The sequence below is a fragment of the Spermophilus citellus genome, assembly GCF_964194105.1.
Source record: "Spermophilus citellus genome assembly, chromosome: 2".
NCBI classification, from domain to species: Eukaryota; Metazoa; Chordata; class Mammalia; order Rodentia; family Sciuridae; genus Spermophilus; species Spermophilus citellus.
The window spans coordinates 13,707,966-13,732,591 of NC_138183.1; the positions used below are offsets into that span (position 1 = coordinate 13,707,966).

Here is a 24,626-nt window from a genome sequence, read left to right on the forward strand (position 1 = left end):
TAGCATAAAGTATACATTTAAGTTATAGTGGCTATTATTTTATATTAGCTAATGTGTCACTCATTTACCTCTTCTATAAAAAGAAATTAGTCAATATAAAAAAGTAAAACATAAATGTAACTTATAAAGGAACTTGTCAAGTCCTAAAGGAATTCAATACTATAAAACATATGTAACAAAAATATAACAATCAAATTCTACATTATTCTGCTTGCATTGCTTAATAGCCAATATTAAAATGATGACAAGTTTTAAAAAATAAAGATACAGTATATAAACAATCAGCACTCTTTAAAATTCCCAATTATATTGTAAGAAAACCTAGTCACTCCCAAGCCATTATGTCTGAAAGCCCAAGAAAAAAGATTTTAAGGACAACAGGATATTTTATGCTCAGTTAGTCACAGATGATACACCAGAATTGATTTGCTTAAATAATCTTTTCTTCACATATTAATTCACAAACTACATGAGTCAACACCATATTAAATGTAAAACTATTTATTCTGAATCTTTTGTTTATTTAATTCCCTCCTGCATTTTGTTTCCTTATGGTATATATAAGAAGGTTTTTTTCTGGCAGGATCATCAGTGTTAAATTCTAAATCTGTTTTTTCAAAATCAATTTAAAATTATGTAAAAAGGATGCCTGAGGTGAATTCATTCAAGAATGAAACTTTGAAATCTGGGGTGGCTTACTGATATCATATTTTTTTGTAAATTAGTTTTACTGCGCAGAGCAGTTTTAAGTTCACAGAAAAATTGAGTGGAAAGTACTGGGAATTCCCATTTATCCCCTTCTTTCCCCCACTGCCTCCCCATTAACATATCCTATACTTGTTACACTCAATGAACCTACATTGACATATTATTATCACCGAAAGTCTGTACTTTACATTAGGGTTCACTTTCGCGGGTGGGTACCAGGGATTGAACTAAGAGGCACTCGACCACTGAGCCACATTACCAGCCCCATTTTGCATTTTATTTAAAGATAGGGTTTCACTGAGTAACTTCCACCTCACTTTTGCTGAGGCTGGCTTTAAACTCGCGATCCTCCAGAGCCTCTGGGATTCCAGGCATGCGCCACCGGGCCCAGCCTAGGGTTCACTTTTGATGATAGACATTCTTTGGGTTTTGATAAACATATAATGAATAGCACATTATAGTACCATCATTATAGTACCATACAGAGTATTTTCACTACTGTCCAAATCCTTTTGTGCTCTTCTTTTCTCATCCCTCCCTCTCCCTACAACTCCTCACAACCACTGATCTTTTTACTATCTTTATAGTTTTGTCTTTTCCAGAATGTTATATAGTTGGAATAACACAGCATATAGCCTTTTCATATTGGCTTAATAATATGCATTTAAAGTTCTTTTATGTTTTTTCATAGCTTGATAGTTCATTTTTTTCTGTCACTGAAAAATATTCCATTGGATGTACCAAAGTTTTTCTATTTACCTTTCTATTTGAAAGACTATTTGGTTACATCCAAGTTCTAGCAATTATGAATAAACCTGCTACAAATATCCATGTATAGGTTTTTGTGCAAACATAACTTTTCAAGTCAGTTGAGTAAATACTAAGAAGCATGATTACTGAATCATACAGTGAAAATTTGTTTAGTTTTGTAAGAAATCATCCAACTGGCTATTGCAGACTGTACCATTTGCACTCCTACCAGCAAAGAATGAGAGCATCCCTATGTTCCACATGTCTCATTAGCATTTGGTGTTGTCAGTGTTTTGGATTTTGACCTTCTAATAGGTGTACAGAGACATCTCATTGTTGTTTTAATTTGTAAATCCCTAATGACATATAATGTTGAAAATCTTCAGATGCTTATTGGCCAACTGTTTGTCTTTTTTTTAAATATTTATTTATTTATTAGTTATTGGCGGACACAACATCTTTGTTTGTATGTGGTGCTGGAGGATCGAACCCGGGCCGCACGCATGCCAGGTGAGCGCGCTACCGCTTAAGCCACATCCCCAGCCCCTGTTTGTCTTTTTTAGTAAAGTATCTGTTCAGATATTTTAGCCATTTTTAAATCAGTTGTTTGTTTTCTTATCCCTAAGTTTTAAGAGTTCTTTGAATATTTTGGATACTAGTCCTTTATCAGATATGTCTTTCACAAATATTTGTTCCAGCAAGTGTTCTGTTTTTCCCTTCTTTTGATGTTGTCTTTTACAGTGAGTTTTTTTTTTTTTAAAGAGAGAGTGAGAGAGGGGGACAGAGAGAGAGAGAGAGAGAGAGAGAGAGAGAGAATTTTTTAATATTTATTTATTTTTTCTTAGTTCTCGGCGGACACAACATCTTTGTTTTTGTATGTGGTGCTGAGGATCGAACCCGGGCCGCACGCACGCCAGGCAAGCGTGCTACCGCTTGAGCCACATCCCCAGCCCATACAGTGAGTTTTTAATTTAATGAAGTACAGCTCATCAATTTTTTTTTAAGAATTATACCTTTGGTGTTAGAATACAAAATTCAACAGAAACCCAAGTTCTCCTATGTTAACATCTAGCATTTTTCATATAGGTCTATGATCCATTTTTAGCATTTTTCATATAGGTCTATGATCCATTTTGAGTTAATTTTGTTGCAGTAAATGTAAAGTCTGTATCTAGATTCACTTTTTTTGCATGTGAATACCAGTTGTTCAGCACGTTTTACTGAAAACCCTGCCTTTTCTTCATCATATTGCCTTTGCTTTTTTTTTTTTTTTTTAAATCAAAGATCAGTTCACTATATTTGTGTGGGCCTATATCTGGGCTCTACAATCTGTTCCACTGAGCTGTCTTTTCTCCTGCAAATATCACACTGTATCTTTATGACAAATCTTGAAGTTGAATAGTTGTCAGACTTGCAACTTTGTTCTTCTCCTTCAATATTATTTCTTATACTGGGTCTTTTGAGTCTTCATATAAACTTAAGAATAAGTTGGTTGGTATCCAGAAAATTATTTGCTGGCATTTTGATTAGGATGGCATTAAATGTATAGATCAAGTTGGGAAGAACTGATATCTTGACAATGTCTTCCCATTCTTGAACATGGAATATCCTTCATTTATTTAGTTTTTAGTTAGTTTGTTTCATCAGAGTCTTGTAATTTTCCTCATAAAGGTCTTATATATTTTTGTTAGCATTATGTTTAAATATTTAGTTTTTGCAGTGTTAATGTAAATTACATTTTGTTTTTAACTTCAGTCTCTACTTGTTTATTGCTGGCATGTAGGAAAACAATTCACTTTTATATATTAACCTACTTCTTCCACTTTGCTATTGCTTATTAGTCCCGACAAGACTTCTGTTGGTTTCTTTCAGATTTTCTACATACAAAATCATGTCATCTGCAGACAGAGTTTTACTTTCTTCCTTCTTATGTATATCCCTTCGACTTCTTATTATATTAGCTAAGACATCTAACATGATGTTGAAAAGAGGTGGTGAGAAGTAAAATCTTTGTCTTGCTCCTCATAGGAAACCTTCAATTTCTCACCATTAAGTATGATGGTAAACTGTAAGATTTATATGCATATTCTTTTCCTTTTTTTTTTTTGTACCAGGGATTGAACCTAGGAGTGCTTAATCATTGAGCCACATTTCCAGCCATATATATATATATAAAATATATATTTAATATATATATATATATATATATATATATATATATATATATATATATATATATATTTAGAGACAGGGTCTTGCTGAATTGCTCAGGGCCTCCCTAAACTGCTGAGGATGGCTTTGAACTCATGATTCTCCTGTCTCCCAAGCTGTTGGGATTACAGGCCTGCGCCACCATGTCCAGGCTATATGCATATTCTTAATTGAGATGAATAAATTCCCTATCTCCCTAGTTTGCTGAGAGGTTTTTAATCATGAACCAGTGTTGGATTTTTTCAAATGATTTTCTTTGTCTATTGATATGATCATGTGATTTTTTTCTTTAGCATGTTTAAGTGGTGGATTACATTAGTTGATTTTCTTTTTCTTCTTTCATATTTATTTCTTTTGTAGTGCTAGAATTGAACCCAGGTCTTTGTGCAGAATAGGCAAACATTCTACTACTGAGCTTCATTCCCATCCCACATTAATTTTCAAATATTGTTATCAATCTTGCAAATGTGGACTAAATCATACTTGGTCATGATGTATAATTGTTTTTATATACTGTTGGATTAAATTTGTTAATATTTTGTTGAGGAGTTTTGCATCTATATTCATGAAAGATATTGGTCTTTAGTTTTCTTTTCTTGTAATGTCTTTGTTTTATTTGCTTTTAGAATAATGCTGGCCTCATAGAATGATTTAGGAAGTATTTCTTCTGCTTCTGTCTTATAGACGAGATCTTAGAGAATTGTTACAATTTCTTTCTTAAATATTTGGCATAATTTGCCAGCAAATGCATTTGGGCCCAGTGCTTTCTGTTTTACGTTATTATTTATTCAATTTCTTTACTAGCCATAGGCCTATTCAGAATAGCTGTAACACGATGTTTTGATAAGTCCAATATGTTCATTCCATGTTCTTGTTAAGATCTTTCAGCAGCTTCACAATTACCTTCTAAATTTGGCATATGCCTTTTAATTTTTCATCTCTCACCACCACTCCTGACGTGTAACTATTTACATTTCCCTCAAAATATCAAGCTCTAGCAAACCCTTATGCATTTACAAGCTTTGCTGTATTTCTAAAACATCGTTTCCTAACTCAAATTTATCTACTAATTCTGCTTTCCTTAGAAACTTTTCCTGACAGCTTTAGGCAGTTAAGTTGTCCCATCCAACTTATAGAAGAAAAAACCAAAAACTAATCTTTAAAACTGCAAAGAGATACTCAAGGGGTTGAGGCAGGAGGAGGAAAGTTCAAGGCCAGCCTCAGCAACTTAGTGAGACACTGTCACAAAATAAATTTATAAATAGGTCTGGGGACATAGCTCAGTGGTACAGCACTATTAGGGTCAATCCCCAGTACCCCCCCCCCCCCATAACTATAAACAAGAAACTGAAGAGAAAAATTTAAACTTGAACATTTATTTACATTTTTAAATTTAACTTGAGATATACAGTGAAATAAACTATAAAATGCTGAGCTCACTTTGGATTATGTCCTGTCCTTTATAAATTAAATATCTAAGACGGACACATTTTGATACAGTATACCAACAGTGATACAAATACTGAATAAACATTGCAATATAAGATAAAGGTTAAATACCTATTTAGATATATGCTTAGTGTGTTCATATCTCAGGAATGCATTCTGACAAGTTTATGTCGTTTTTGCTTCTTTTTATACATTCAGAATAACTAAGAGATCAAAGCCAGCAGATTTGAGGCACAGTATCTCCATCACTTTATAATCTGTGAGATCTTGGGCAAGTGACAAACCCCAGTTCCAGTCTCCTCATGCAATAAAAAACAAATAGCAGCTGGGTGTGGTTGTGCATGCCTACAATCCCAGCAGCTTGGGAGGCTGAGGCTGGAGTATCACAAATTTAAAGCCAGCCTCAGCAAAAGTGAGGTGCTAAGCAACTCAGTGAGATCCTGTCTCTAAATAAAATACAAAATAGGGCTGGGGATATGGCTCAGTGGCCGAGTGACCCTGAATTCAATCCCCACATCTCCAAAAAAATAAATAGCAACTGGTGGTAATGATAAATGATGATAATGATATTACCTGACTTTTTAAGAATAAATTATATAGGTCCCTCTTTCCACATACAGTATTTTAAACTATATATATAGTTTAAAATATATATTACCATAAATCCTTCTGCTTTGTGAATAATAACCTAACAGTTGAATAGAGAACCCCTTCTCCAACATGTTTCCCCTTAATTTGTTTTTATAACTAGTAAAAGTAGTAAAGAATATGATGGACACTAGATGGAGCAACATTCCAAGTAGAGTAATCCTTCCTAACCAAGACTTTTCTTTTTAATATTGTTTAAAAATAAGCCATGTCTAGAAAAGAAATCATTCATAATTACAGGTTCCCAAAACATATTTTGCAGGTAAACATAAATGGCTGTGCATATTTCAAAAAAGAAAACAAGCCAGACAAAGATTTGGATATACTGTTGCCTTATGTGATATTTTGTGCTGTATTTTGTGCTAGGATTCTAGCCCCAATATCTCAACATGTGACTATATTTGCAGACAGGATTTTTAAAGAAATAATTAAGTTAAAATGGGTCATTAGGATGACCCCTAACCCAATATGACTTGTGTCCTTATAAGAAGAGGAAACTTGGAAATAGTCACAGAGGGAAGATGTTATAAAGGCACAGGAAGAATTCAACCACCCACAAGTCAAAGAGAGAGGCCTGAAATAGATTCCTTCCTTACAGCCCTTAGAAGAAACTGCCCTGACAACACATTGGTCTTGGACTTCTAGCCTTCAGAACCATAAGAAAGATAATCTTCTGTTGTTTAAGTTCACTTACTCTGTGGTATTTTGTTATAGAAACATTGGCAAACTGGTACATATGGAAAGAAATACGATAATGTAAGATCCATGAGAATAGGGATTCTTGTCTTTTTGTTCATTGATATATCCCAAACACCTAGTATGATACCTGGCACATAGCTGGTGTTTAATAAATATTTTCTGAGTGAACTCATAAATTAAAAAACATAAGATTCTTCCCTTAGATAACTATTAAATACCACCAATGTTACAGTAATGCTTTCTATTTTCATAAGACATGAGGACCAGGACTCCTAGTATCTTACCAGGTAAAGTGATATAATCAATCTGCTTCCACACCCCAAATGTATAAAATCCTCTAGTGAAACTCTTGTGATGATTCAAGTCCTGAAGTAATTTCCTGAAGAAGAAATAAGACAATAACCTCACTATAATGCAATAAATGTAAATTAATCCATATAGAGAAACAGACCATATTTGTTAGTCCCATCCTGGGTAGAATGTCACAAACTGCTGGTATCGCTGTTGCCACAAAGTATCAGATTAGCTGACTTCATTAAAGACATTGAGAACAGCCTGGATTAGAGGTTTCAAGGAAAAAATAAGTAAGAACTTTCATGTTGTTCTTATCTAAGCATTAGCACAGGAAAAAGACTAATTAAATTTCCTTCTGGTTTATTCAATTATGGATTCATGATACATCCTCACAACTCCATCTCTATGTCATAATTTCATCACTATCATCATCAATCAATACTTAATTTGGTACCTAAATATGGTAGACAAATAACAGCAAAATAAAATATAAAATTAACCTAGAGTATATGTTCTGATTTCAACTACATGTAAATATTCTTTAAATAAAAATTACAGGAAAAATTCACCAAAATTACAATAACACTTTTGAGGTGATAAGATTATAAGTAATTCTCCCTTCAATTTATTTATAATTTTATGTGCTTTCATTTTTAAAATATAAGGTTTTTTAAAAAATTCTAACTTCAAGTCATTACTGGGAGAAAATTTAGGATTAAAAATCTAAAGGGCACTGTGGCTCGTGCCTGTAATCCCAGTGGCTCAGGAGTCTGAGACAGGAAGATCTTGAGTTCAAAGCCAGCCTCAGCAAAAGTGAGGTGCTAAGCAACTCAGTAAGACCTTGTCTCTAAATAAAATACAAAATGGGGCTGGGGATGTGGCTCAGTGATCAAGTGCCCGTGAATTAAATCCCTGGTACCCCACTCCCCCAAAAAAATCTAAAGGAAGAGAGTTGCTAATGTTTATTTTAAAAGTGCATTAAACACATATATTTACATAGAATACTTTGAGAAAGCCAAAATATACAAGTTTCATGGGCAAGTAGAAGTCAACATATTTAAATCAAAATTAGAAACATTCAACTTCTCTGAAAGTAATTTGAAGATCAAGTCAAAACTTGTTCTCAGTTTGGGGCCTTGAATTAGCTCTAGAACTGATGCAATCTGAATCCAGCCAACAAGTGTTTACTAAAGTCTTTGTCCCAAAGGGAGAAGCTTCAGAAGTGACGCTGTTGGGATTGCCTTGAGACTTGAACTGACGTAGCAGGGAGGCATATAGATATTGAATTCATTTTGAAATATCATTTTTCTTTCCAGCAAAAATGAAACCCAAATATTTTCTTTGCAATATGCAATTGTAATCAAGCCTTTCTCTACTGAAGGGTTTACTTGGTTTCTCCCATGTTTTCCTCCTTGTTCCTGGGAACCACAGCATAAACAGGAAGTTCATGCCTCTGGGTCTTATCCGTGGCAGAATGGAAAAAATGAAGCTGTGCACTTTATCAAGAATGATTAAGAAAAGAGGATCATTAAATTATTGTACTTCTCTCCTTATCTTCAGAAGGCTAACAGCAAAGTGACTGCATGAGTTATATAACATCTTCAGGAATATAAACAGTTCTTTGCCCCATTTGACTGGAAGTCAACTTGAAAGCTCTGAATCAGGCTTTTTATGAAACTACATCACCTTCATCCTCAATCAAAGATCATTTTAACACCTCTCTGTTGATTGTGCATGTTCCAGTTTCCTTTCTGACAGCCTCAAGTCTCCAGAGCCATAAAATCAGAGAAAGTCTACCATTTCATGACCTAAGCACCACAAGGTGGCTGCTATGAGACAACTGAATATTGAACGCATTTTTTTAAATGCTTCTCATGAGGTAGATCTTTGTGGTGATGAAATAGTTCTGTATCTTGATTACCTTGGTAACCTACATATGATAAACTGACATATAACTATATTGTGCCACTGTACACTTCCTGGCCCTGAGACTATAGTTAAGTAATAAGTAACTACAGGGAAAATTGGGTACAGGGTACAGTATGACCTCTCTGTTGTCTTTGTGACTTCCAGTAATTCTGTACTTGATTCAAAACAAATTGTTTTAAAGGTGCACCTTCTTGTGTACATTAGCATACCCTGAACAGTTTGCATTAGGACAAGTCATGGAGAATAAAACATAGTGTCCTTTTCAAATGTGATGTTTCAGTCACAACCCCCGACCGAGAAAGCTTGAGGCTGGGGATGTCCTTGCATGTGCTTTTCCCTCTCTCTGGATTCCCCCTTTTCCCCTCCTGCACAGTCCGACCCCTTCCCGAGGTTGGCTTCTTCTCATCTCCAGGCCACCTCCCTACAGAAGCCTTCCCTTATCCATCTAACCAGAGTAGGTTCCCGCTGTCACTCCCTTCCCAGCGCCCTTCGCCAGGTGTCCTGCTCCGTTTGCTTCTTGGTGACAGACCCGCCACCAGGTGAATTTAAACTCCTCGAGGCGACGCGGGTCGCCCGGTCCGGCATCCCCAGCAGCGCGCACACCACCGCCAAAGGACAGGGGCTCAAAAACGATTTTGTTTGAATACAGCCAAGTGCACCTCACTCGAATTCGTGCGTTTTGGCTAGAGGGTGGTCTCGTCAGGCCCTTCCCCTCTCATCACCCGCCCTCGCGGCTCAGGGGGTGCCTCAGCGCGCTCTCTTGGGCGTGTCGGTGACCCCCCTCCCGTCGCCGGGGGGTGCCATTTTCTCTCCGCTAATTCCTCCGCTGGCGGAGGCGCCTGGCTCTAATAACTCTACCCAGTAGGGCTCCTTTCCCTATTTCTCACCTTTTCCTCAGGCCAGCCCGTCAGCCGCCTCCGCTACACCCTGAGCCTCCGCCCCTCCCTTCCCGCGCTGCCTCAGGGGCCGGCTCCGCCTCAGGGGGCGCCACGCCGCTCAGGCCACGCCCCTCAGCCCGAATCTCCAGAGAAGCCAAGGCGGCGCTGCGCCGCGCAGCCCGCGGGAGGGAGAGAGCGGAGAGCGGGGGCGTGCCCTCCTCATTCTTGAGCTTCTATTGGCTGATTTTGGAGAGGGGCGTGCCCTAGGAGAGGGCGGGGCCGCAGCCTGGGTCTTCGCCCCTCGAGGTGCTTGCTGCATTCCCGGAGGCTCAGGCTTGGGTGGTTGTGGATTCCAGCTCAGGCAGCATGTCTGATAAACGGCGCACCGAGGAAACCCAGGCCCGGCGGCTCCCAGACTCCTTCAAGGGTGAGTCCACGCCCCCGGAGAGGCCCGAGAGTCCCCCAACCCTTAACCTTCCTCTAGGGACCAAGCCCCTGCCTGCAGCTTGAGTTCCGAGGTCTGACAACCCAGCTCTAGGGCTGGTCTCCGCCGCTTTTGGATGCACGAACGCTTCTCAAAGCCCAGGTTTTCTCATAGCTTGTTTTGCAGTCCAGGGGTCACGATTTCGGCATGATGTGGGGGGAGGACAAAGGGCACATCCTGGCCCTCCACTTGGTGGATGCGCCAAAGGCAGGGGGCGTTTCAATGCACAGACCGTGCAGAAGCGCTTGTTATTCTTAGGTCTCCAGATGCCAGGCCAGATGCCAGCGCTTCCTTATCTTGTGCCATCCACGCGGTCGAGGAAACGCACTAGTAACTGGCAGCCAGAGACTGGTGGAGTGGGGACTCCGATGTTATCACTCCTTGTCCATTCCCCTTTCTATCCCTCCCAACCCCTCGGAGGCCATCTCCTCCACTCAGCCTTCAACCGCCTCCAATGTGAGCCCCTCTGGACGTGATCAGAACCCCTGCACGCTACGGCCACTGCCCACTTCTAGAACCTAGCCTTTTTTATAGTAAGATGCAAAGCTCCAGCTCCCCACACTTAGTAGGCCTTATTTGCAAAAGAAAGGAGTCTCTGGCTCTCTTCCCTCCCCTTCTAGCTCCACCCTCTGCCCCATTCTGCCCCACTCCACTTTACTCTTGGTATTAGGGAACTCTCCTTCAGGACCCTCACCAGGAGACTAGGGTCTTCCCTGTCTGGAAGGCAGGAACTGTGAGTGGCAATCTTGTTCCACTGTGAAGAAATTAGTGCCTTTGATGAGAGAGCTTCCACCTTGAGCCTTTATTGGCTAACTCCTTAGGGTGGAGGGAAAGAGGTGATAACCCTCCCAGGAGTATTGCTATCCTCTTAGGAGCCCTTAGGAATTTCAAAGGAATTCTTTCTAAAGATGGAATTTCAAACAGGAGGATATAATGAAAGCAGTCTTAGGGGGCTGGGTGGCTTCTCCAGCACCCCACAAAGAACACTGTATTGGAATCATCTATTCTGCTTATTTTGGTAAAGCCAGCTTTGTCCACCTGCCTAATTTAAGTGCCGTTTCCTTACCCAGGGATCCCTGGCTTTAATTCCTTCCCAGGAGTATGAAAAAAAAAAAATTATAGAGGGCTGTGGTGTAGATCAGCCTTAGAAAGAAAAAAAGAACGAATTAAAGAAATCTTCGTCAGTTCCTGTATCTACTATACACCTTGTAGAGATAGCTTCCCAAATGAACATTGAGAGTTAGAGAGAATAATAGCAAAAAATACAAATAAAAAAATTTTGAACATTAAATAGCTCAGGATCAGTGCCACATATTTTATATACATTATTTTATTGAATGCTCACAACCAACATGGTAGGTACTATTCCTGTCACCACATTATATTCAAGGAAACTGATACTCAAAGAGGTTAAATTACTTAAAGTCACACTATTGGAGTTAAGGTTAGTGGAGCCAAATTTTAAATTTTAATTTTAAGTTCAGATTTAAACAGGGAAAAAAGAGTACAGGACCATCTCTTCCTTCATTGTCTTTTCCTAGATAAGAAGGTGGATAGGATCCTTTCCTCTGTACCCTGATCTCCTAATTAGGTAGGGAAAACAGTTTGGAGTTCTTTGGGAATAAACATGATCTTGTACTTAATATTCATTTAGTTTTCTCCCGGTCACATATCAGTTTTTTACTTCTAAGTTCTTTTTTTTTTTTTTTTTTTTTGATTCTTCACTTAACTTTTTTTAATTTTTAGATAGAAATCTTCTAAAAAACTGATGAAAACAAATGAATCCTCTTGGGAAAGTACACATACAGAGGAAATTTTGCTCAGTCACTTTTTCTTGTTTTTTAAATGGTAAACCTCAAAAAGTGGGCACTGGTAGGAAAACTATTACTAGAATGTATTAAATAGAATTTCTTGAATGTTGGTCATGTGCCAAACACAGCCTAAGTGGTTTACAAACATTTATCTCTTATAATTATGCAATAGGTGCAAAAGGAAAATGTCATTATTTGCCATTTTACCATAAGGAAACTGACAGTGATAAAATAAAACAGCTCATGTTTCAGAGGTGGGTTTCAAATCCAGTGTATCTGGTTTTCCAAACCATTTTCCCATTCTAGAACTCTTGAACATGAATACCAAAGTTCAGGGTCTTGTCTAACTTCAAAACTTCACTGAAAGTGAGAGAAAGTAAACAAAGAAAGCCCAGCTTCAGTCAAGACCTCTTGGAGAAGGCAACTCCAGAGGACTGCTTCTGAGGGGAGCAGTGGAATTACATAAACCCAAACTCTATCTCCTGACGTTTTTGGGAATTAGTCCCAGGCAGGTAAATATAACCAAACCCAGGACAGGACTAGATTTTCCTAAAGCCAGTACATTCACTTTGTAATGAAATCATGCAGGTGTATTGCAAAGAAATATATCATTATAATTAAGAGCATGTCAACAGGATAAATCCTTTGGGAGAATCACTGAAAATAAGTAGAATCATGGGACTGATTTGTTTATTTCAGTTGTTATAGCTGATCAGATTGGGGAGAACTTCTTGACTTCTTCAATAATTAATCTGAGTTAAACTGATAGTGATCAGAAATTAACTCAAATATCAGAGCCCAACACCACAAAAACTGTCACTTATGTGGTTTTTTTTTTTTTTTAATGATTAAGTATGTTCTTGGTACCACCTAATAGTGTAAATTTTACATTATAAAAACCGACTGCTTAGTCAGCTTTGAAAAAAAATTTTTGAAGATGTTGATAAAGTGACATAGATGGAATACAAAAATCAGTTTTTTAAGCCCTAGAAGACAATTTCTTAAAAACTATTGTAACCATAAAAACCCGTACACTTCTATATCTGCCTAGAATCCTGTGTATACCTCTATCATGATATTTATTACATAGTGTTATAATTATCATTACCCCCAAAAGCCATGAGAGCTTTTGAAAATAGACTATGTCCTTCTTTATTGTAATTGCTCCGAATCAAATACATATACATGAGCACATTTGTTGAAAGAAAAAGGAAGCAAAAGGAGACTAAATCACATGGCTAAATGTTTGTTAAGTGTTAAGTGTCGACAACTTGTTTTATTGTTTCTTCTACCCAAAACTGTTGGTTTCAGGGTGTGACCATCACATTCCTTTTTACATATTGTTACTATAACTAGACTATTTGGGTTTGTGTTACTAACAGAGAAGGGACTGTAATTGTCAGGATAATATATCTAGTAAGGAACCTCATTTATGAAAACAAGGAAAAAAAGAAGTTAGAGATCCCAGTCAATAAAAAGGAGAAAGTATTAATTCTCTGTTGATGGACTTTTTCTTCAATCTTTTTGTATTTTTGTGCTCTGGGACTAGTTTAAGGAAAAAAAAAAAACTTGAACCCCTAGCATAGCATTTGCCTTGAGATTTCAGTAGATTGGCCTTGAAGATACAACCAAGAAAATGCCTGTTTTCAAGTTAGACAATTAAATGATACCAAACTAGTCCACCGTTCTAAAACGAGCACTTACAGGAAGGTAGTGAGTGTAGTGTAGGTGAAATTTAGAATGAAAAGATCTAGATTGAGAATCCAGTGTTTTTGCCTTCTGTCTGGGTCACCCTGGACAAATCTCAACTTCCAGAGAGTCAGTTTCTCATCTATATCTTGGGCATGATCTTACTGCCCTATTTAATCTCGCAGGAATTTAGGTATCAAGTGTGAAAACATGTCCTTTTGAAATTTTTAAAATAAAAAATTTAAGACATTATTTAGTGGAGAAAACAAAAAATAAAAAACAATGACTTAGACCTACAACTTAAAGCAGTATATTTGGAGTACTACTGAAAAAGCCTTGTTGTTTTCCAGTAAATTCAAATTTAGAGAAAGATTTGAAAGATTCGTAGGACAGATGGCCTAATGAAGTTTGGAATTCTGACTTACCACCCTGAGCATGGTCTTTTCTCCTCCAGAGATAGAGTCCCCAAGCAGATTGTTAAGTCTTGATATTTTGTCCATGGTGTATAGGTCCCAGAAGACAATTCACTTATAAACTGGATCAATAATGATCTTAAAGTTGTGGTAATAATAATACTTACCACACTTACTGGACACTTTGAAGTGTCAAGCACTTTACCTATTTACTCATTTAATCTTCATAACACTATGTGAAATCATTACCACCATTTTCTCCTATTTTACTGCTGAAAAGATGTAGTGGCAGAATTAGAATCTTATACCAAAACCTCACACTCTTACTGCTTAACCATGCATCTTCAGGAAAGAATCCAGAACCTTCTGATCTAGTTTCCTTAGGCTCGCATTTTCCATTTTTAAGTGAGAGTAATGTTACCCTCCAAAGACTTTTATGAGAATAACTTAATTATGGATGCTTCTAAGATATCCAAATAAAAGAGTTGGGAACAAAACAGCACTAGAACGTAGGAGGGTTTGGTCCCAGTGTTTCGGGCCTCCTCTAAATTTAATGAACTTAATACCCATTATGAAATTGTTTTTCTCTCCAATTTTTATGAACATAGATGTTTTGATGTTTCCAGACATAGGCTGTATTCAGCTTGTCTGTCTCCCTGCCTGAGTTTTTTACCCTTGTTGTTAGTTTGTCTTATGTGATAAGTAGTCTCTTTTTTTCCCCAAAGAAACAGGTTTAATTCACCATTCAACAACTGTTTACTTAACAAATGTGTTTTGAGCATCCATTATGTATTAGGTGTCTTCCATATTAGCTCATTTCTTCATCACACTCACCCTCTGAGGAGGCTGTCTTGTTAACCCTGTTTTTAGATGAGTAGACTGAGGCACAGAAAGATAAGGTACTTTCCCATGAGGCCATTATGATGCTACATGTTTTAACAGGATCAATATCGTGAAGAGGACAGACATTGAATAAGATATTTATAAGTGTGGATAAACATTGTTTAAGCAGAGTAGAATGATCTATAGCAGCTTAGAAAGATGTAGGCATCCAAATTTTACATTATTGGTATTCTGTTACCTATTTTTCCCCTCCTGTTTTATGGTCTGAAACATTCGAATGAAAGAAAGTTGCAGAAAGTCTTCAAAATGTTTTGGAAATAGAATATTTATGCTTATTTAATTTCCTTATTTTTAAGCCAAGCAAAAGGATTCCCTTTGTTTCAAATTTTGCTGAAAATCTTTTACAAAAATAGTCCATTTCCTTGCCTTAAAATTTCATGGTAAACACATTTTTAAGCTTTGTAATTTAAACCATGTAGTGCATCGTCAAATCAGTTCTTCTGGACTAGCGTCATCAGTAGCTATAGATGGCTTATGATAGAGAGAAAGTGACAGTTTTCAGATGGCTCTTTGATAGCTTCTGGCTTGAAGTCATTCTGGGCCAGAGAATAATTTCTTCCTTGGAGATTTAAGAATAAGGGCTTTCTAATAACAACTGGGCCTAATGAAAATAATCATTTGAAAAACCAGTTATAGGGTAGGCTTGTTTGCTTTGAAATCCTCTGTCTACATGAGTTGCAAGCTGTGATCTCCAAGTAGAGACCCTACCATGTGCTAACCTCTGCCCTCTCTCCCCTCTGTCTTTTCATCTGTCTTTTTGTGGGATGCAGCCTTCATTTTTATTTTTTCTCCTCTTCTCCTGTTTCTCTTATTTTCCTTCTTTTCTGCTGTTTTCTTCCCTTCTTGGTCTTTCTCCTAAAATTCCATTTGAAAATGAACCTTTTGACTATTTTTTACCTTGAGATTTTATTTGTCAGATCTTAGGAAGATTTGCTTCAAAACAAGCCAAGGAGAGAAACTGTGGCGCTGGAAAACATCCCTATTTGAATAGCAGGAAGAAAGATCAAGCGCACTGTTTAATTTATAAAAGCCTTCCTTCACAAATAAATAACGGTATGACATAGAACAAGAATAGGGATCATAACAACCTGTAGAGCAAACTTGGCTGGCTGGCTGTTTCTGTATGGCCAACAAGGTGTGAATAGCTTTTGTATTTTGAAATGGCTTTAAGAAACAAAAACAGAAAGAATAATGTTGCATTGCCTATGAAAGATTTCAGTGTCCATAAATTAAGTTTTATTGGAGCCCAGCCATGTTCGCTTATGTCTGTTTTGCCAGTGAGAGCTCACACGCTATGGTAGCAGACTTGATGGTCTGCAAAGTCTAACATGTCTCTCTGGCTCTTTACAGGAGCCGATTGCCCAATCCTGCTGTAGAATTTCTGATATGGAATAATAATGGCCCCAAAGAACTCATATCCTGAATATAATTGCTTTTAAGAAGAAAATTCAAAAACTGCCTAGACCTTTTATTTTGACCTACTGTTACCCCTTATAAAATGCTGCTAAAACCGATAGCATTTGTTTTGAGATAAAATTCCCAACCATCCTATCTTTCCCCACCCAGCCACACTGTTGACAGTTTACAACACAGAGTGCTTCACACACTCTGGAAGGAGAAGGAAAAGATTGCCTTTAAATGTTGCAACTTAGGTTATTTCAATAACTCTTGAGCCCATCCAGTTCTTTTTGTGCAATAATGAATATGATTCTGGAGTCCAGTTTTTAGCCATGGTGAAAGGTGTGGTTCTGGCCTTTCTCAGCAGAGGAAATCCAGTGTGTTTTGAACTTCAGGGTAATTAAGTCCCAATGATTCATGGGATTTATTACTCCATATGACTTCCAGGCGTGACAAGTACAATATATCTTAGAGGAAATCTGCTGTTATAGGATGGCTGACAACATACAGTGCTCTGAACATTGGCCTGGGTTATGATCTTAGAAAGAATGTGTCACTGCTTCTCCTTAAAAGCTGATCCAACACAAATTACTATACAACTTCTCTTTTTTCATCTGCTTTATGGTTTGGTTTGGTTTCTTCACAGATCTTTTGCTTTGTTATTTTAGGTATTCAGGAGGAATATTTTATAGATTTTTGTAAGCATTAGAAATAGTGTATATGATGAGCTAACACATATTAGATATTCAAGAAATGGTAGTCATTTGGGCTGGGGTTCTGGCTCAGTGGTAGAGTGCTTGCCTGGTGTGTACGAGGCCCTGGGTTCGATCTTCAGCACCACACTAAAATAAAGGTATTGTGTTCAGCTACAACTAAAAAATAGATATTTTTTTTTTAAAAGAAAAATAGTAGTTATTGCCAGGCATAGTGACCCCTGCAACTCAGAACTGAAGCAGGAGGATTACAAGTTTGAGGCCAGCTTCAGCAACTTAATTAAACCCTGTGTCAAAATAAATAATTGTGGGGCTGGGACTTAGTGGTATAGTGCTTGCCTTGCATGTGTGAGGCACTGAATTCAATCCTCAGCACCACATAAAAATAAATTTACAAAATAAAGATATTATATCCATCTACAACTAAAATATGTATTTTTATTTTTAAAAGTTTTTTTAAAAAATTAGACTGGGGCTGTAGCTCACTGTGAAGTTACCTTGACTTCAATCCCCAGTACTAAAAAAAAAGAAAAAGAAATGGTAGTTGCTATTGGTAGTAATAAAAGATACCAGAATGAGAGGAACTTAATTGTATTATTTCATCTTTTCAGCAAAATTAATTTACATAATACATAAATAAGGATTTCAGAAGTTTTACTAAAAGCATATTCAATGCAGCAGAGTTTCTAGTTGAGAAATTTGGACACAACCTAAACATTCATCACATGCAACAATAGGCTATTGTACAGCCACTAATAATGATAAAGATTATGTCCCGGAATGAAAAGATGTTCACAGTATGTGGGGTATAAACTTTAAATCATTCAGTATTCCATTATTCCACTTTTGGTGGGGGAAAGATACAAAAGGCTTTAAATAATGTATCACCCCATCCAGAGATGAGAGTATACATAAGTTTTCATTGAGCTGTACTTTCTAATTGTTACAGTGACTATTTGGCTTTTCATAAAAGTATATATTTTTTTAAAAATACATATTATTTTCCTGGAGATAAGCTTAATTTGAATGCTCAGTACAAAAATTTAAATATCTAGGCTTATATCCAGACCCTGGCTTTGATTGGCTAAAAATTTATTCTAATGCAGCTTTCAGGAAAGATCTTGGCAGAAAAAAAAAATGCTCTAAACCTAGCAAAGTAGTATTTACAACCTAGCATCATCAGATCCCTAATCTTTAAGATTATTGCACCTGGCTAACTATTGATAAGTATATCAACCAAAATATCTCAAGAATACTGATTGCCTATTGTCATTTACCTGGTAAAGCTGTTACCAAGGATTCACTTCTGAAGTAGTGAGTGGGAAACCTGAAGGGCAGGAATTTCATGAAATGACTGAGAGTGGATCTTCCTCTCTGGGTGGGTAAGGAAGAATGGCAGGTGACTGAGGTTCACTTATCAGCCTTGCAGTGTCTAAGTCTCACCTCTTGGGAATGTGGTTTAAGCACCTTTTTTAGTAACCAGTTTGGGAAGGATTGTGAGGGTTGCAAATGGGGTAGTTTTGTTGTGAAGGCATTAGGAGAATAAGAAAATGTCATTTCCCCAGCATGTGCACACTCTAGAGTGTCTGCTGTGTAAAGAAGCAAGCCCAGTTTTCACAATATCCATGTCACTTCTTGTTCCTCTTGATTTGCAATCCCTTATACTTTTTTAAAAAATATATTTTAGTTGTTGATATACCATTCTTTTTTATTTATTTATATGTGGTGCTGGGGATTGAACCCAGTGCCTCACACATGTGAGGCAAGCGCTCTGCCACTGAGCCAGTGTGACACATGTGACAATGAACACAGGGTGACAATGAACACAGCCCAGAACAAATTTGCCTGATCTTTTGTCTTGTCCCCTGTGGATCTCTTTGTAAATGTGCTTCTCGAGTATTTTTGCCAATTCTATGCTGGCTAGGAATGGCATAAAGCAAGGGGCAAATAAAGTCATTTAAGAAGTTTCATTAAAAAAATAAAATAAAAAGTCAGCCAGGTGCAGTGGCGCCGCATGCTTGTAATCCCAGCTGTTCTGGAGGCTGACACAGAGGGTTGTGAGTTCAAAGCCAGTGAGGCGCTAAGCAATTCATGGAGACCCTGTCTCTAAATAAATACAAAACTGGGCTGAGGATGTGACTCAGTGACTGAGTGCCCCTGAGTTCAATCCCTGATACCAAATAATTTATATGTATATATATATCAAGTGTCCTGAGATCAGTGATGCATGCGCTAATACTTCTAGCAACTCAGGAGGCTGAGGCAGGAAAATTGCAAAGTCAAGGCCAACCCGGGCAATTTAGGGAGATTCTCTCTCAAAATAAAAAATGAAAAAGGTTTGAGATGTTGCTCAGTGGTAGAGCACTCTTAGGTTAAGTACTAACTCTTTTTCCATTTTTCATTATGGTGATTTAAACACTTGAGTCAAATGGAAGAATTCCAGAAAACTATCATCTATATTTACTGAGGACTATCTCAATTCTATAAGACCTAATAATCCTTTTTTTTTTTTTTTTTTTTTTTACAGTTGAAGAAACTTAGGGCTCAAAGAAGTAAAGGTCAGACAACTAAGAAGCTGCAGAATTGAAATTCAAACCTAGACACACTCCCTGTGCTCAGGAAAGCTCAGTCTAAGGAGGGGTATAAATACACAAGAAATTAAAGTATTAGCCAAAATTTAAGTGCCATAGAGAGATTTTTTTTAAGTGTTGTCAGGATTTAGAGGAAAGAAAAAAACACATCTAGCTGGAAAGCTGGGTAAGAAGTATTTTATTTTATACCCACTCTCTGCAGGACACTGTGCTAGACATTGGAAATACAGAAAGAGGCAAGAAGTGCTGGGTATAGCTCAGTGGTAGAGCTCATGCTTAGTACGCACAAGGCGTACTAAGAAAGAAAGAAAAGAAAGAAAAAAGAATAAGAACCATCTCTGCCCTCAGGGGTCTTCAGTGTAGTAATTCCAGGACACAGAGCTATATACTTTGCCTAGAATATGGGAGACCTGAGGCAGTAGTTTGGAAAGCACCAAATGCTGTCAGATAAGTGTTTGTGGCCAATCTGTTGCTTGTTTGGAATCTGTTTCACTCAAAATCTAGACCAGAACCTGGCACAGAGCCTTGAATCTGTCTTTTACTATAAATAGGCACAGCTGGAATTAAAAGGACTTCCTCCGAAGAATATTAGATTTCATTCTCGAATCTCCTGCCGTGCCATCCCAGTTTGGACCCTTTCTCAAGAAAGTGCTCCCAACTTGAAAACATCTCTAATGAGGTCTTTAAATTCAGTGGTGAAAGATCAAGATTTAGAACAGGAGCTTTGGAGTCAGTGACTTCTCTTTGAATCCCCAGTGCTCTGTTAGGTGACCTTGGGAAAGTGAGGTTGCTTCGTTACATCATTGGTTAAAATACTTAGCCTCACAGGGCTATTGTGAGAGTTAAATGATACACGTCTCAAGTAACTTTACACAATGCCTAGGGTATAGAACACCCTTGTGATCCGCTCCTGTGTTATCAGTTGTGATAGTGCCTGACAGGGCTTTCTCCACAAGAGTGCAGAGGCCCAACTTTGAATATTTGCTCAGTGAATGTCTGTACCCCCAAAACTATAGCTTAATAACCTCCAGGATTAATTTATGTTACTTTATGCATGAGGACACTAACCTCTCTCTGACATAGAATCAAAAATTACAAATTCAATATGACCAAGGTTCTCAGTGTGTGGGGTTTTTTTGTTTGTTTTGTTTTGTTTTGTTTTTTAATCCTGTGTTCCAGAGCACTTGCCCTGGGAGCCAGCATGGGCCCCCTCTTCTCCCATGCTCCTGGCCTACACCCTCTGCATATCTCTTGGTCTCCTGTTTTTCCAAAGCCTGTCTCACTGCTTTTTTGCACTTCCTTCTAAGTAGTACACATGGAGGCCTGCCTCTTCCCTTCTTGTCAAACTTGTGTCATCAAAACAGCTCCTGAAAAAATGGCAGAAAAGCCTTAAAAAATCAATCTGGCCTTCTCAGTTCCTATAGTCTCCAAGAAAGGAAAAACAAACTGAAAATCAGGAAGACACTAGATGGAGAAAATAGAAAACCCAACACAAGAGGCAATGGCGAATTCCCAGAATGACCGCACAGGGCAGTCACAGAATGATGACTGTATAGACCTGATGAGAGGAGTCCGCACCAGGCTCCCAGAGACTTCCTTCAGAAGAAGATATCAGTAGACTACTTGACTGTTTCGGAAGGAGATTCAGACAAGGATGAAGGGCTTGAGGTTGGACAGGGAAAAGTACATAGAAGACTAAGCAAGGGAAAAACCAAACATTACAAAAAGTAAAAATAAAAAGTTGTACAGGAAAAGAAAGGTAAGTATCAGGGACAGGGGTTGTGGCTCAGTGTCAGAGCGCTTGCCTAGCAAGCACATGTGAGGCACTGGGTTCCATCCTCAGCACCACATAAAAATAAATAAATAAAGGTATAAAAAAAAAAAAGAAAGCTGATTATCTATACTGTCTGAGTTAGCTTTGAATAGCATTTTCATATTCACGATAATGTAACATTTTATATACATGTAACCAAAATGATGATGTACTACAGAAGAGTGAGTTTGTGCATGTGGGGGAGGGAGAAGGAAAAGAACTAAATGCTTCTCCATAGAGGAAAATTAATAGATAATTCTTAAAACTGAAAAAGCAGGGGCCGGGGTTGTACTCAGCAGTAGAGCACTTGCCTAGTATGTGTGAGTCACTGGGTTCGATCCTCAGCACCATATAAAAGTAAACAAAATAAAGGTATTGTGTCCATCTACAACTAAAAAAATACTTTTAAAAAACTGATAAAGCAAGAAGTACTAAAAAATACACACACACACACACATTATTTAAAAGCATGAAGGTAAATACCAAAATACTTTGCCAAAAGAGCAATTACTTTTGAGATGGAAAAATGGGAAGAGGCAAGCAGGGACGGCCCTTTTTCATTTATCTTGTAGAATGTTTGACTTTTTAAATTTTATGCAAGTGTAACTTTGATAAAGAATTAAAACAAAAACAGGAAAAGTACAAAACAGCTACAGAGGCTAAAAAAGGAGGTAAAAGAACATAACAAAGGGAGAGAAAAGTAGCTTACAGATTTTATTTGATTTTAAAATATGGTTGTATGTACAAGGAAAAGGTTTAGAAGAATGCACCAGAGCATTTCTTGTCTCTAGATTCTGAGTATCTTTTCTCACTATTATTTTTCTGAATTTTTTTGCAGTAGGGTGTGTGTTACTCTCTGGAACCAGACAGATACCCTCTTTCACACACAGAGAAGGGAAACAGTTTGAAATGTGGGCAGAAGACTGTGTAGGAAAATGCTCATTACAGCCTTATTTTCAGTAGTTGGGAATCAGAAGCAACCTTTGTGAAGATCAGGGTATGGATAATAAATGATGGTTCATAGACCCAGTGACATATTTTGCTGGTGTAATTTTTAAAAGGAAGCTCCACACAATTTTTTTCATATATAATGGTTTTCACCTTGAATCATGCTATACCCTGGACTCAAGTGCCCTTTTCCTTCCTTCTTCCTTTTTTTTCCATACTTTTCCTTTCTTCAGGAAGCCCTCAGACGGACAACAGTTCCCATTGTCCCCACCATCCCGCTCCACTGTCACCTGTATTGTGTGTGGCCCTGTTCTGTGTTTTCAAGATATTCCTAACAGATACTCTATACTTACTCCCTAGGATTATAATTAATTCTTTCTTTCTTCCCCACTGTACTTGAACCTTTTTGGGAGCTGGGACTGAGTTTTATTTATTGTTATTGCTTTAGTATCAAGCACAGGGCAGAGGAAATAGGAGGTGCTTAATAAATGTTTGCTGGAGAAAGTAACGAGTAATGTGGGGAAGTACTGGTGGTAAGTAGACCAGGGAAGGTAATATACCTGCATTTCAGAGGTGAATGGGAATTGAGCGGGAAAGTTCATGTGAAGCAGTGGGCAGAAGGCCAAGCACATGAGGTTCACGAATAGCAGGGACAAAGCTGGGGGTGATCAGGCTGATAACAGTGATAAGAGCTGCTCTGTTATTGTTTTCAACAGATAGCCCCAGTACAGGCCTTGGACCTTGTGGATGGATTTTGGTGGCTGTCTCATTCCTGTTCACGCTTATAACTTTTCCCATATCAATATGGATGTGCATAAAGGTGAAAGAACATTTCACTCATATCAGCAAAGGGGTTAAACGCCTACCTATGTAAGCCTGCTTTGTCTGTGTGGATCATCATTAAAAATTTTCTGGGCCAGGGCTTGGGATGTAGTTCCGTGGTCAAGTGCTTGCCTGTCATGCAGGAGGCCCTGGGTGCCATCCCCAATGCCATGGCAGGGAGCAGGGGGTAGAATTCTGGGTCAGGGGTTTGAGGTGGCCTTTGAGAACAAGTTCTCCAGAGTTGGGGGGACGGTGTTTGACTGCTGGCTCTGCTGTTTACCATGTGAGGCACACATTGCCTTTTGTAATCAGAAACTGTTTCATATACAGGAAAGGGAATCATTTGGAAATATTTGCCATGTTTCTTCATTTGTAAAATGGGAGAAATAACAGTATCTACTCTGCAGGTGTGACAATTAAATGAACTAGTGTGCCAAACTGTACTTACCGCAGAGCCTGGCACATGGTAAAGTGCTCTCATGCTGGTTTTTTTTTTTTTTCTACAAAGTTGTTAATTCTTGGATAAATGATTTTCATTTACATAATCCTAAAAATATAACATAGGCTCCAAGCATTCGCAGATAAATGTATTATTATAATTAAAAGTATCAGAGTGTTGGGTTCAGTGACACAGCCCTATAATCCCAGATACTTGGGAGACTGAGGCAAGAGGATTACAAGTTCAAGGCCACCCTCAGCAATTTAGGAAGATCCTGCCTTAAGAAAAAAAATTTAAAAGCTACATTAATGTAGCTCAGTGGTAGGGCATCTGGGTTCAATCCCTAGCACTGGAAAAAAAATTAATTAAGACAAAGGTATTGGAAGAAAAATAATAAGTTCTTTTTCTGTATAAATGAGTAATTGAATAATAATATTAATGACTGAAGAGTAAGGTAATAAATTTATTTCCATATGTTATTCTGTACTTTCCAAATTTATACAATGAGTGTCTATTGTTTTTATAATCAGTCAAAAATAGTAAATGAATATGCTTGGAGAACATTGGACAACTTCAAACATATTATTTATAGACATCATCTGGATATAGAGGAAGAAATAATGAAGCGTCTAACCTTTTTAGAACAAAAATATATTTAAGAAGCTATGCATATAAATGTTTGCACTCATGTTAAATTATCATCCATGTTTTTATTCCAGATTATAAAAGAGTATGAAAGAGCCATCATCTTTAGACTGGGTCGTATTTTACAAGGAGGAGCCAAAGGACCTGGTAAGTCCCGGGATTCTGGGTTGCTTTTCTGGAGACTGTAGTTCTTTTTACTGATGTGATTTCTCAGGGAGCAGAGCAGAAGTTGCCTTTCAGTAGCAGCGGTTCTAGAGCCAGTCTATTGTTCCCCATCCCACTGGAGCTGATAAGATTATCTTGAGCCAGAATAGCTATAGCTGTGGACGTCTGAGCAGAGAATTCTACCAGAGAAAGTCTTTTAGTTATTCCTTTGGCAGATGTTGATGGT

The 24,626-nt window shown here is 37.8% G+C and overlaps 1 protein-coding gene and 1 long non-coding RNA gene across 2 annotated transcripts in view; one reads left to right on the forward strand and one right to left on the reverse strand.

The window, feature by feature from the left end:
- Positions 1 to 9,724, reverse strand: part of LOC308640460 — an 81,155-nt gene extending 71,431 nt beyond the window's left edge. Inside the window, exons 1-2 of the long non-coding RNA XR_014020284.1 lie at positions 9,576 to 9,724; positions 6,750 to 6,844 (exon numbers count right to left, since the gene is read on the reverse strand). This is a non-coding gene — a long non-coding RNA (uncharacterized lncRNA). The remainder of the gene's footprint in view (positions 1 to 6,749; positions 6,845 to 9,575) is intronic.
- A 118-nt stretch (positions 9,725 to 9,842) lies between these two features.
- Positions 9,843 to 24,626, forward strand: part of STOM (stomatin) — a 28,978-nt gene continuing 14,194 nt past the window's right edge. Inside the window, exons 1-3 of the mRNA XM_081278491.1 lie at positions 9,843 to 9,993; positions 23,046 to 23,149; positions 24,310 to 24,382. Of these exons, the coding sequence (XP_081134617.1) occupies positions 9,933 to 9,993; positions 23,046 to 23,149; positions 24,310 to 24,382 (238 nt within the window). The 5' untranslated portion in view covers positions 9,843 to 9,932. The remainder of the gene's footprint in view (positions 9,994 to 23,045; positions 23,150 to 24,309; positions 24,383 to 24,626) is intronic.